The sequence below is a fragment of the Triticum aestivum genome, chromosome 1A (genome assembly GCF_018294505.1).
Source record: "Triticum aestivum cultivar Chinese Spring chromosome 1A, IWGSC CS RefSeq v2.1, whole genome shotgun sequence".
NCBI classification, from domain to species: Eukaryota; Viridiplantae; Streptophyta; class Magnoliopsida; order Poales; family Poaceae; genus Triticum; species Triticum aestivum.
Window position 1 is genome coordinate 575355301 of NC_057794.1, and position 14365 is coordinate 575369665.

The 14365-nt window shown below is 46.5% G+C and overlaps 1 protein-coding gene across 2 annotated transcripts; it reads right to left on the minus strand.

Moving 5' to 3' along the window:
- Nucleotides 1-203: 203 nt before the first annotated feature.
- Nucleotides 204-9008, minus strand: LOC123069052 (protein SUPPRESSOR OF PHYA-105 1). 2 transcript variants are annotated; one of them, XM_044491800.1, is made up of 8 exons: nt 8821-9008; nt 6161-8726; nt 5402-5559; nt 4053-4896; nt 2808-2954; nt 1804-2121; nt 1655-1714; nt 204-994 (listed from the first exon to the last, which is right to left on the minus strand). In XM_044491800.1, the coding sequence occupies exons 2-8, from the start codon at nt 8546-8548 to the stop codon at nt 803-805; spliced, it is 4107 nt and encodes a 1368-aa protein (XP_044347735.1). In that variant the 5' UTR covers nt 8549-8726; nt 8821-9008; the 3' UTR covers nt 204-802. The 2 variants fall into 2 exon arrangements, with proteins under 2 accessions (XP_044347735.1, XP_044347730.1); XM_044491795.1 differs by having other exon boundaries at nt 6161-9008.
- Between the last annotated feature and the right edge of the window lie 5357 nt (nt 9009-14365).

Sequence of the window (14365 nt, forward strand, 5' to 3'; positions counted from 1 at the left end):
AATCATGATATCTATGATAGAAATAGGGTTTTTGTTGGTCGCGCAAGACAGAAATATGTGAATTACATAACTATCAATGGCAGCCAACACTCATACATATACTATTGCATCGCCGAGTCCAAATCATTCATTTTTCTTCTGTTCGACACAGAATTTCTGGACTCGGCAGGCATTTTGTTATGTACAGTAATCATATATATATATTACTCTATTCAAATAAGGGGGCTACAAAAAAAATTGGCATACACAAACCCTCGTTGCATCACTCGCACACATCAGGATGCATGATAAACTCCTTCAGACAACAATGTCACCTTCTGCAGTTTTGCTCCGACCATCATACTAGACTGTTAGTCATTGCACATCAAAACTGCGTCGATTCCCGTGAGATGCGGATCAGATCGGGTAAACATAGCATGTAAGGCTCTAGCTCAAAAGTAAATACACGGCATTTGAAGCCCCTAAATCTGTACAGAAACCTAGCCCTAGGCCCTCGTTGAGATGCTGACTACTATGTCAAAGCGCCTTACAAAGTTTATCTTTCAGAGTAGCTGAGGCCTTTCACCCCCTCCAGTCGCCCACTTCATAGGGGGTTTCGAGCAAACATCAATAGTCAGAATTGTAGGTTGCTTCAACTGCGGAAGTGTGTTTTTCCACGGCTTTTGATGTCTCTGCCTTTGATATATCTTGGCACTTCGTTGTTGGCAAGGCAGAATGCTTGATGAAACATACGGTCGCCAAAGCAACATGGCAACCACAGCCAGTTAGATATTCTCATCCTGTAACTTGCTCAACAGATTGTTCAAACAAGCTCAAGGACTTTGATGCTCCCACTAGAGTTGGCGGCTACCACCATATTTGACCTTCCTCTCCAGCAAACGCTCGACACAAACTGCTGATTATCATCATTCGTCTCTTGTCCGGTTATTGGGTCAATGGAACCAAACTTATGGGAAGTTATTGGCATGGGAAAGCTTTTATAGTAAGAATATACCTGCAAACCAACAATGAGTTTTTCCACCAAAATGTCTATTAATAGCACACTTAAATTCACCCGCCAGATATATAAAGTTGTGACGTGAGTTTCAGATCTTGAATTGTTCGTGAATTAATGGTTCCTAAATAAATGCATGAGATTTTCCAAGTTAAATCATCAAGGTAGCATAACCTAACCTCGTCATCCTGAACAAAAAATATATGCCTAGGTGTTGCAGAGCAAGTGTAGTAGTCATCGCGAAAAAAAAGAGTAAGTGTAGTAGCATCAACACTACAGGGTTTGGTGGTTAACAAATTAGGTTGAGGAATGAGGCTAGAAATGTGTGGAGTTAGCAGGGCCGAGGGGAGGGTGAGATCTTTTTTTATGTTGGAACAACAAGGTACTCCCTCTGTAAAGAAATATAAGAGCATTTCGATAACTAAATATAAGAGCATTTAGATCACTATCGCTCTTATATTTCTTTACGGAGGGAGTACATGAGAACTGTCACAACAATGGAAAGTTACATTTTCCTCAGGGAATCAATTTGCATAACATTGGCTGCTCCAAAGAAGTGTTTCCATCCAAGAGAACTCAATATGCTTAACAGTGCCTTGATTAAACAAAGTGGAGTGCCAGCATGACAAGCCAAATATATGCATTCAATATAATACTCACTTCATTGTTTTCAGAACCGCACGTTATGTATCCATCGTGAACGGATAAGCCTACAAAATTCTGCATGGGAAAATGAGGTTGATTACACACCAATTCCAAAAATGGTTACCAAAAGGAAAAAAGCAAATAATTCAGTAAACCTTTTATACCTTCTCGTTGGTATGACCACTCAATGTCAGACTGCAAGCATTAGTAGATAATCCATTAGGATTAGTCCGGTTGAGATCCCATATCTTCAAGGTATTGTCAGTTGACGCAGATATAAGCGTTTCTGCATCCAAGAATCTTACATAGCTGACAGCTTTCCCATGTCCAGAAATGGTACACCAGGGGATCCTTGTATGCCTCAGATCATAACAGTATGTCTTGTAATCAGCTGAGCCAAAGGCTAACATACGAGAGGAGTACGGCGAGAACTGTACACAGCATACGTTGGCCACATTTCTGATTGTGTCCACGCTATTTTTCTGGTAACAGCAACAGGACATAACTTTAATTAGAGAAAATGGTATCAGGAACATGAAAATGTATTAACGGAATATGGAAAGTGTAAATCAAAAAGCAAGACCAAAGTTTATAACTGAAGGTGGTGACTGTTGCTTCTTAGCAATGGTCAAAAGAACAGAAGTTAATTGCACTTGCTCGAGTGTTCAAAGTTAGTTTGGCTGGTTCTTCTGAAAGGCAGGCCCATCAAGGGTTGTTAGGGGGAAACTGAACGAGTCTTAGATCGGGCACAGCTTAGCCCAACTTGCATTTATGAGCTTTTAGCCAGCCCAGCAAGGGATACAGGGCGGTGTCCCGCATAAGCCCGCAAAAGCAGGGAGTTAATTTGAACTGAACTAAATCGCCAAAAGAATGCTACAACTAACCTGCTCTATTTTGACTACAGAGGGGGGGGGGGGGGGGGGGGCTCTGCATCCCTAAACCCAGCCCAGTAAGGTCTGGACTACTACTATGGTGTTTCGGATAGGCACATAGGAACAATTTAAGAGCTTGATATTTCTTCATCTGCAGCCCTTCTTTATGTGGCATACATAACTCCAGATTGCTATAAGCATAGGGTAACATAGCAGAATGTTTGAAATACCAGACTCTAATTAAGACTATCCTGTTGAAATTGGAGTAGAACAAGTTATGAAGTTAAATAACATGCCTGGTTAATATTCCAAACTTTCACGCAACAATCGTCACTCCCACTTGCCAATCTAGTTGGATCCACCTCTGAGAAACTCACAGACCAAGCTCTTTTCCGATGCTCTGTAAACTGTGTGAACCCTTGGCCAGTGCTTGCATCCCATAGCTGCATTCCATGGTGAAAATTAGACCAATGGCAAAACGAAAGTAATAAGGTGTGGTGCATTTCCAGGTAAGCATAAAAGAAGGAATGAATCGCCACAGTACCGAAAGAAACAAATGAGCAATGACAACTGTGAGAAAAGATTAGCAGTTAGTGGAAAATATTTTGACAGGCACAAAGTGCTTTTTTATACCAGAACATGTACGCACTGTTGAATGTTGATGCAAAACCATACTCCTAAGGTTTTCAGGATGTGAATGCAGATACAACTTTAGTGTTGAAGTACTCCCTCCGGTCCTTTTTAGTTCGCATATAAGATTTGACTGAAGTCAAGACTCGTAAAGTTTGACCAACTTTATAAAAAAAGGTACCAACATTCACAATCTGAAATCAATATCAATAGATGTGTCATGACTTAAAGTTTCATATTGTATAACTTTAGCATGGCAGATGTTGATATTTTTTCATATAAATACGGTCAAACTTTATGAAGTTTGACTTCAGAGAATTCTAATATGCAGAGTAAAAAGGACCGGAGGGAGTATTAATAGATTGTCCATGCTTTCTAAACAGCTAAAGCTTTTCGGGTGAAACTCAACAAGGAAAAGATGCTTATCCTCAAACAGCAATTCACTTTACTGTTTCCAGGCGAAGCTCACTGATTCAACCTTAAGTATTTTGCTTCAATAACGGAATAGTTTGTGCTGTCCCTCCCAACTCATAATCATAATGCTAACAAAGAAACAAACCCAAACATAAAATTTGGGCACAGCAGACAACAAATTGCTTGTCCCACAACCGAAACTACTATCAGGATATGGTGCCCAAATCAATAGAACATTACATACCAATCAGTACTATGCTAGATCCAGAAGTAGGCAGTTGGTACTTAAATAATAATAATATCCAAATCCAAGATATGCATATAAAGCTCACTGAATCAGATAAATGAAGCCACTACAACAAAGGTAGGGAAAAGAACTGCAACGAATGAATGAAGTATGCCAACTTGATCATAGCATACAAGTTATACTGTTGTCTGCCGTGTGGTGAGTATCTTGGGAAACATATAATGGCACAGCACATCCATTAGATACGTACCTGAACAGTGCCATCATAGTCTGTTGATGCCAAGTAGTTCTTTATATAGTTGTTCCAACAGACACAACTAAGCTTGGACTTGCTAGGCATCTCTACTATAGGATAATGAATATCAACATGATCATTTAAAAGAGCATCAAATTCGAATATTTTGATTTTCTTTGAGACCCCAGCAGCAGCAAAATATTCTTCATCACGGTCAAAACTCAAAGAGCAGATCACATTTGGAGAGTTAAGTATATCAGCATTCTTCAAAATCCCTCGTACTTCAAACCTACTATGCCGGGCATATTTGCATAGACCATCAAAAAAGCATCCAAGGCGGTCTGTTGGCCCATTCATAGCATCGGCGTCACTGTGGTTAAAGTTTTCACGGACCCTTAAAGCATCATTATCGGAACGCTTAATTACATTAGTCTCAGATGTTTCAATGGTGGACCTCGTGGAGTAATATGCATTTTCAAGCTGCTGCAAATTCTTCATCACCCTCTCCTCGTATATGCCTGACCTGCCTGGTGGTGTTAGCAAACCTGACAACGATGCCCCTCTCAGGGCATTTGATGAAGTACCTGGCACATCATTAGAACTTGCTGGTACATCCATGTCCCCTAAACTGAACCCCATCCTCAACGAGTGTCTTCTCTCAGCCTCTACAATATCAGTCTGCAAGCTTGCAAGATCTGCTGATAACTTGGCAGCATGCATCTCCTTTTCTTCTTTCAGTTGAGACAGAAAATTCAGTAACAAACCAGACTCTGTGTCCTCCTCATTGATAGCAGCTGGCGCCTTATCTAACACCGACAAATCCTGACCCTCATTTATCAAGTCACATCCTAGAATGTCTCTAACAAAAAGAAAAAATGCTGTTAGGTATAAATTGACGTGGAACTATTTCCCCCAGTTTGCAGGTGGCAAAGACTTGTCATCTTACACATACAAAAGGAAGTACTGCTAAATTTTTGTGTGCGATCTACAGATAAAGGATTCCTGATATATCAGAACAACGCATCTACATGTAGTTGTTCCTTCATGAAAGCAATAACTTAACATTAACAAAACCCACAAATTCACTCTATAATTATATGAACAGATCTCTAGAAAGTAGAATTAGAGAAATAGTTGTCCTACAGGTACATATATGGGACCAGAAGCAAACAAAGGTAATGGACATGTCAGGGAATAATCAGTTCTCATTACACATTGAAATAACCATGTTCAGGGAGCTCTTCCTTTAACTCAAATGTAACTTCAATCATTCATCGGAATAGAACTAAATGAACTTCTGATTTTATCCAACTAATCAGTAAGGCAATGCCTTTTTGAGCTGAGGAGAGATTGAGTATGCCCACCTTGCTTTTGGTCGAGAAAAAGGATCCGGATGCAATAGCCAAAGGCAGAAGCCAGCCTCCTTGGGACTTTCTGAAAGAAAAATTGGAGGCAGGATCCGGTGGCGAAGATCTGACATTGCAGCACAATGCAGCTCCCATGTTTCACAGCAGCAAAAGAGCTGGTAAAAAAAATAAACTTGGTCAATACCTTAACCATCTGAAGATAGAATCTGTAGAATTACATGTAAACAAGAAAAGATACTGAACTCAAATGAGATTTCCAGTAAAAGGCAGATCCAGTTGTTTATGATGCATGTGTTAGCTCCTAGAGGAATATGCTGCAACACTGACTATATAAGGTGAGCAAGGCTAAAAAGGATAAGCGGGTAATACCAAAATACCATGTCAAACAACAAGATTATTCCATAATGTCAGACATAAATTGCACAACTCAATTAGATTATACTAATATAGTAACAGATGCTTTCAGCAATCAGACTGCTGTTGAACAACATAAAATATCAGGCTGGTCGGTTCTGTTTTCTATTAAGCAGGAAACACTATGATATACGAGTGTGAAAAGGTCGATATCTCATAAGTATGATTGCATAATAAGAACCACATGACTTTGATTGATATAGTAAACCATCCAAAATATGACTTCTTGAAGTGCAAACAAATAGTATTCTCGCAATCTCACTTCACTTCTATGAGCATTCAAAGTGCTTAAGACTTTAGAGAAACCTATTTCGGGACATGTCATGAAAGTAACTAACATACCTCAAATAAAAGAACCCCAAGGCTGTAGATGTTGGATGGGAATGTGCCTTTCGATTGATTGAGCTCTTCCGGGCTTCTGTACCAGCTATCTTCTAGCATCCTCAATTCAAGTACTGATTCTTGGTTGCCATAATTAGGAAAACGTTGGCCATAAGATGCATTACCGCCATAGTAAGGTTCGCCAAACTTAGAACGACCTCCGACGGTGCAACTAGAATTTCCCTGTCCTAAAGCACCTAGATCAGCACCTTCACTTTGGTTGCCCCCTTTGTGGTCAGTCCGGAAGGGATGTATCGGTCGCCTGACGGCAACAGAACCTTGTTCACCAACCTTCTGATACTTCAGGATTGAATGTCCATTGCCATTACACTCTTGGTGCAAAGTTTTCTGATCGAAGCATCGTTTTCTGTTAAAAACATCATCTGCGGCCATATCCGGTTTGGCTGGGGTTGATAAATCTTGTTTGCTGTAAGAACCGATATACCTTACTTGGTTTGGGGATGATATTATAAAATACGACGGTCGCAACTGCTGTAAGGTTACACCCTGTGCGTGGGATTTGTCTACATGATCAAGGATCTGCTTGAACAACTGCATTTTCTCAAACTTGCTCATCGCTTGGCGTGCGGGCTTAATTAGTTCCCTCAGGCTCGTTCCCTCATACTGAGATTCGGAAACATTTCCACCACTGCTGAAAAGTGTACCATCCAATCTGGCCACAGAATCGTGTGTTGAGCTAGGAATCTTAGGGATCTTATCCATAGGGGCTCTGGGTCTTGCATTAGCTTGAACTTGGATCTCCTCGCGTGAACCTTGGTAGGTAACCCTTTTACCCTTCAATACAGGCTTAAAGGGGGAACCCTGAACCCCAGATGAAGGTGTCAAAGTCTTACTCCTCATCTGGTCGATAATTCTATTTGAGAAGCTACTCACTTTCAGACCATTATCCCTTTCAGACCGCTGCTCATTTTGATTCGGCCGTGAAGACAGGATATGCTGCTCACTTTGATTCGGCCGTGAAGACAAGATATGCTGCTCGCTTTGATTCGGCCGTGAAGACAGGATATGCTGCTCGCTTTGATTCGGCCGTGAAGACAGGATATGCTGCTCGCTCTGATTCAGCCGTGAAGACTGGATATGCTGCTCACTTTGATTCGGCCGTGAAGACGGGATATGCAGCTCACTTTGATTCGGCCATGAAGACATGATATGCTGCTCACTTTGATTCGGCCGTGAAGACATGATATGCAGCTCACTTTGATTCTGCCGTGAAGACATGATATGCTGCTCACTTTGGTTCGGCCGTGAAGACATGATATGCTGCTCGCTTTGGTTCTGCCGTGAAGACAAGATATGCTGCTCGCTTTGGTTCGGCCGTGAAGAGGGGGGATGCTGCTCGCTCTGATTCGGCCGTGAAGACAGGACATGCTGCTCGCTCTGATTCGGCCGTGAAGACAGGACATGCTGCTCGCTCTGATTCGGCAGTGAAGACAGGACATGTTGCTCGTTCTGATTTGGCCGTGAAGACAGGTCATGCTGCTCGCTCTGATTCAGCCGTGAAGACAAGATAAGCTGCTCGCTCTGATTCAGCCGTGAAGACAAGATATGCTGCTCGCTCTGATTCAGCCGTGAAGACAAGATATGCTGCTCGCTCTGATTCAGCCGTGAAGACAAGATATGCTGCTGCTGCTGATTACCAAATGACATACTGAACTCCGTATTAACATTTTCGCCGCGGCCAAATGGCATTCCATTGCCAGAAGCATCAATGTGCTGAGACCCCATGCCGTTGCCAAGGCTGACGGCCAAATTTTCCCTGCTGACCAGATCAGCATTCCTCAAGTTTGCAATGTCACCACGGCTGACCGCCAAGGCTTCCCTGCTAGCGGCATCGGCGGTCCTCCAGGCCATGCGCGTGAAGTTACCCCAGAGGCCCCGCATAACGGCAGGCCTGTCCCCACTGCTGCTAGTGCTCCCACCGGCAGAGGCAGCAGGCTGCTGGGCCTCAGAGCTGATGCAGTTCCTCACGGTGAGCTCCTCCACCTTCTCGTCGGCGTTGCAGCCCGCCAGGCAGCGCTGCTGCTGGGTGACGCTGCCGGGCCTGGACGACTCGGAGCGCGACATCCCGACGCTGGGCGTCCCCATCACGCCGTCCGTGCCGGTGCCGGTGCCCATGGAGTTGAAGAAGGAGAAATGCTCCGACCACTCGATTTCGCGGGCGTGCGGCAGCGGCGTGGCGGGCATCTCGACCGGCTCGCTGCCCGTCGGCAGCTGCTGCTGCTGCTGATGCTGATGTTGCTGCTGCGCGGCCTGGCCGCTCTCCTTGCCGCCCTTAACCTGCACATCCCCGCCGCCGCCGGCCGCCTCCGCCGCCCGAGTCCCCTCCATCCCCGCGCGAAACCTAGCCACGCGCTTGGGATAACAAGATCACGGCCCACCGCAGCATCCGCCTCACGATTCAGTAGCCGCGAGTTGGAGTCGGCGGGCACAAGCACAAGCACAAGCTGGAGTCGCGCCGGCCACGAATCCCGCCGCAGAGGTGGGACCACGGCCCCGCGCGGGCTACCTGCAGGCCACAAAACGAAGCGGAGAGTTGAGGATTCGCCGGCCCGGGAAGCGGAACGGCACGCCCGCACCAAATCAGGGCCACCAGAACGAACCGCGGGATTAGAGCCGCCGCCGCGGGAAGGGAGGGGAAGGGGGAGTTTCCCGAAAGGGAAAGGCGCCTAGGTTCCCTGGTTTCTATGCCGGGCCGCGGGCGTGCGGAAGAGGGGGGGGGGCGAGAGGGACGGGTGGAGACGAGAGGGGGAGGGTAGTGCTACTTGGGCGCAAGGGGGGGAGGGGGACGAGGAAGAAGAAGCGGTGGGGGGCTAAACAAAATCGCGTGCGGCTGCTTTATCCTCCCGTCCCACCGTACCCGCTTGTTTCTGCTCTGCGCTCCGGTCGCGCTCCTTGGCCGCGGTGCAACGCTGGCCTCTTGTTCTTTTTTTTTTTTTTTGAAAGCAACGCTGGCCTCTCTTGTTCGGGTCCGGGGGCACATCATTCGTGCGGCCACATTCGCCTCGCCTGCTCTGCCCATCTTGGCTCGCTCGCTCGCTCGCTTGGTCGAGTCGGGCGGGGCGACGAAGAGTCAGCGTGCGTGCGTGCGTGCGTGGTGGTGCGGTGCGTTTAGTCTTTTTCTTCTTTCCCTACCTAATAACCCGAACAAATAGCGAAATGAGTCCATTTCTCATCAATCAAGACTAGTAGAAAAGGTCAAACACTTAGACTCGAGTGAACGTCTTTTTTATTTTGCGGGCAGGCTTGAGCGAATGTCAGTGTCAAAGTCAAGGGGTTTCATCAAGGCTGCGCGCTGCTGCAGTGATGACGCGGCGTGATTCAGTTTTTTTTTTTACCAACATGTGCATGAATGGTCAGCAGAACGGTGGTGTGACTGTATGGGCGTATGTGTCTATATTGTGTTCTAAGAAAGAATATTAGAAAAGTCAAACACTTAATGTCGGTGTCAAAATCGGCAGATCTCGGGTAGGGTGGCCCGAGCTGTTTAGATCGGGTCGATGGGTAACAAGAGAGAACATGCGCAAAGTTTGCCCAGGTTCGAGCCCTTTCTATGGAGGTAAAACCCTACGTTCTGCTCCTGCTTATATTATGGAATTATCAAAGTACATAACCGACCTACCTCAAGATCGTGAGTTGTGGTCTAACCCCTGGGGGTATGATGAACGGGTGTATGAATGGTCTCTACGGACTAAACACTCTGGTTTATATAGGCACCAGAGGTATCTAGGGTTACACATGGCCGGTTGCCATCTAAGAATTTACATGCCGAATATAATCAGATGTGCTTGAAGTTCACGCCAAGTATTACGTCATCGCACATTGAAGGCCTCCGGGGTACTTCTTAGTGGGTTGGTTGTCTCGCCCATACATTACTCCAGCTGGGCTAGGACCCCCTAGTTCAGGGCACCGTCAGTGGCCCCCGAACTTGTCTTCGAAGCAGAGGTTGACAACCTTCCTAGGATAACGTCTTCGGCCGGGCAATCTTCAGCTTAGCTGGCAAGTTCGATGTCCTCGGATGGGTATCACACAAAACTCATGAGCCCCTTAATTGGTTATTGTTTCCCTCTTGATGGAGGCCCGAGCAAATCCAGCCATGTGCTGCCCAAGACGCATTTTTATTCATATGAAGCGCAAAGCTTGCATACTCTCAAAGACTAGCAGTGTAGGTGAGCTCGGGAGTCAGTTATTTACAGCCTTTATCGAAGCGTCACCACTCCTGACATCGCGTGCGTCAGCCATTACTTATTTGAATCGAGGTTCAAGGCAAACCTCTTATTGGCACGTCGTATCAAAATGGAGATCATGCCCCGCATTTTAGGGGATATCAATTATTTCTTCCCAAGCGGCCATGATGGCACGAAAGGCCGAAACATGGCAATTTTTACGGCGCAATAGAGGGGGATGCTTCACCTTTTACTGGCTTATAAAGAGCAAGAGGGGTCGAATCCACACTCCCACGCTTTCCTCCTGCTCCAGCGCTCGAACCCTCCAAGCCTTCACATTCCCAATCTCATTCTCAAGCCAAAAAAAACTCCTCCCCAAGCTTCTGCATTCGCACGAATGGCTGATGCGGACATGAAGGGGAGGTGGGTGGCCTCTAAGGTCACCGACACCACCATCACTGAGCTCCGCGCGGCGGGATACATTCCCGCCGCCTGCCGGGAACGAGCCCAGGTACTGTTGGGGAATGGTGCATGGAAAACAAAAAAAAGTATACGCGCACGCAAGATCTATACATGGAGATGCATAGCTACGAGAGGGGAGAGCATGGCTGCGTACCCTCGTAGACTGTTTAGCGGAAGCATTAATCAACACGGTTGATGTAGTCGAACACCTTCACGATCCAACCGATCAAGTACTGAACGTACGGCACCTCCGCATTTAGCACTGGTTTAGCTCGATGACGTCCTCGCCTTCTTGATCCAGCAAGACAGGCGAAGTAGAAGATGAGTTTCGGCAGCACGACGGCGTGGTGACGGTGGTGATGCAACTATCTCCGTAGGGCTACGCCGAGCACTACGAAAATATGGCCGAGGACGAACTAGAGGGAGAGGGGCGCTACACATGGCTTGGGTATCGTCGTGTGTGTTGCCCCTCTGCCTCCACACATATATATAGGTGGGGGGAGGGGAGGCAGCCTAGGGTTACCACAAGGGGTCGGCGGCCACCTTGGGCCTTGCCCTAGCCACCCCTACCTTCTTAGGCGCACGGGGAAAGGCGGGGGAGGGTGCCCCCCCTCCTTTCTCCCATGAGGAGGGGGAGGCAGGAGGGGCTAGCCCTCCCCCCTTTCCTTCCCTAGGGTCGACGGCCAGGGGGAGGGTGCGCCAGCCCCTTGTGGGCTGGTGTGTGCCTCCCCTTGGCCCATTAGGCCCATATAATCCCCCTAGGTCTCCTGGAACACCTTGCAGTGACCCAATGAATACCAAGTATATCCTGAAACCTTTTCGATGACCAAATAGCATCGTCCTATATATCAATATTTACCTCCGGACCATTTCGGAGCTCCTCGTCATGTCTGTGATCTCATCCGGGACTCCAAACAACATTCGGTCATCAACTCACATAACTCATATAATACTATATCGTCAACGAACGTTAAGCGTGCGGACCCTACGGGTTTGAGAATGATGTAGACATGACCGAGACGCATCTCTGGTCAATAACCTAGTTCACATCGTCCTGTAATTTAACACCAATAACACTTGTAATTGCACTAGAGTCAATAATCTAGTTCACATCGTCCTATAATTTAACACCAATAGTTCACATCTTTATGTGATTAGTTAACATCTCCATGTGACTAATACCCAAAGGGTTTACTAGAGTTAATAATCTAGTTCACATCGCTATGTGATTAACACCCAAAGTGTGATCATGTTTTGCTTGTGGGAGAAGTTTAGTCTACGGGTCTGCCACATTCAGAGTCGTATGTATTTTGTAATTTTGTCTATGTCTACAACGTTCTGCACGGATTCATGTTCACCGACCGATCCCAATGCTGCTCCGACCCATATCTCGTCAACACTAGACAGCAAATAGGAAGAAGCGCTCATCCAGTTCCTCCATGAGAACTAGGACATCTTTGCATGGAAACCTTCTGACATGCCAGGTGTACCCAGGGGACTGGCTGAGCATCGTTTGCGAGTCGACCCGAAAGTAAAACCCGTCAAGGAACATCTCTGATGGTCCCCCGTCTAGAAGAGAAAAGCAATTGGCGAGGAAGTGGCTCGGCTCCTGGCAGCTGAGTTCATCCGAGAGATTTACCACTCCGAGTGGCTCGCCAATGTTGTCATGGTCCCTAAGAAGGATGATTCACTTCGCATGTGCATTAACTTCAAGCATATCAATCGGGCCTGCCTGAAAGATCATTTTCCTCTTCCCCGCATCGACCAAATTGTCGACTCGACTGCGGGGTGTGAGCGTTTGTCCTTCTTGGACGCCTATTCCGGGTACCATCAGATCCGACTGTATGGGCCCGATGAGATAAAAACGGCTTTTTATCACTCCATTCGGGTGTTTCTGTTATGTCACTTTGCCATTCGGCCTGAAGAACGCCGGAGCCACATTCATGAGGATGATCCAGAAGTGCCTACTCACTCAAATCAGTCAGAATGTGGAAGCATACATGGATGACATTATAGTCAAGTCACGTAAAGGTTCTGACCTGCTGGCTGACCTTGCCGAAACCTTTGCCAACCTCAGAAGGTATGATATCAAGCTTAATCCATCAAAGTGTACATTTGGAGTTCCTGGTGGAAAGTTACTCGGTTTCCTCATTTCCGAACGAGGGGTCGATGCTAACCCAGAGAAAGTTGGTGCCATTCTTCGGATGAAACGCCCTGTGCGTGTGCACGATGTCCAAAAGCTTACTGGTTGTTTGGCTGCCTTGATTCGATTCATTTCTCGTCTCGGTGAAAAGGCACTGCCTCTTTTACCGACTGATGAAGAAGTCTGATAAGTTCGAGTGGACTCCCGAAGCTGATGCAGCATTTGTAGAGCTCAAAGCCCTGCTTTCCACCCAGCCGGTGCTTGTTGCACCAATCAGCAAAGAGCCTTTACTGCTTTACATTGCAGCCACTGGACAAGTTGTCAGTACAGTACTCACGGTCGAGCGGGAAGAAGAAGGAAAAACTTATAAAGTTCAGCGCCCAGTGTATTACGTTTCTGAAGTTCTGACTCCATCAAAGCAAATATATCCCCATTATCAGAAGCTTGTTTATGGAATTTACATGACCATAAAGAAGGTTGCACACTATTTCTCTGATCATTCCGTTACAGTCGTCAGCGATGCTCCATTATCGGAGATTTTGAACAACAGAGATGCAACTAGTCGAGTGGCAAAGTGGGCGATTGAACTCCTTCCCCTGGATATCAAGTTTGAAGCAAAGAAGGCTATTAAGTCCCAAGCAATAGCTGATTTCCTCGCCAAGTGGATTGAACAGCAACTTCCGGCCCAAATTCACTCGGAGCATTGGACCATGTTCTTCGATGGGTCCAAGATGCTGAATGGTTCCGGTGTTGGAGTGGTGTTGGTCTCCCCCCGTGGTGACAAACTCAGTTATGTTCTCCAGATTCACTTTCACTCCTCCAACAATGAGGCCGAATACGAGGCACTTCTATATGGGTTGCGTATGGCCATTTCACTCGGCGTCCGTCGCCTCATGGTCTATGGCGACTCAGATTTAGTGGTCAATCAGGTGATGAAGGAGTGGGACGTCAGAAGTCCAGCCATGACTGATTATTGCAATGCAGTAAGAAAGTTAGAAAAGAGGTTTGAGGGGTTAGAGCTCTATCACATCCCTCGACTGAAAAGTCAAGCAGCCGATGATCTGGCAAAGATAGGCTCCAAGAGAGAAGCCATTCCCAGTAATGTGTTCCTGGAGCATATTCATACACCTTCAGTTTAAGAAGATCCCTTCACTAAAGAGCCCCCACGGCCGAAGAGTGCCACCGATCCGACTGAAATCGAGATCCCGGCCGTGGTCGACTTGATCATGGAAGTTTTGGTCATCACCCCCGATTGGACAGTGCCATATATCGCATACATTCTTAGAAGGGAACTCCCAGAAGATGAAGAAGAGGCTCGACAGATCGTCCGTCGATCTAAGGCCTTCACTGTGATAAGAGGACAGTTGTTCAGAGAAA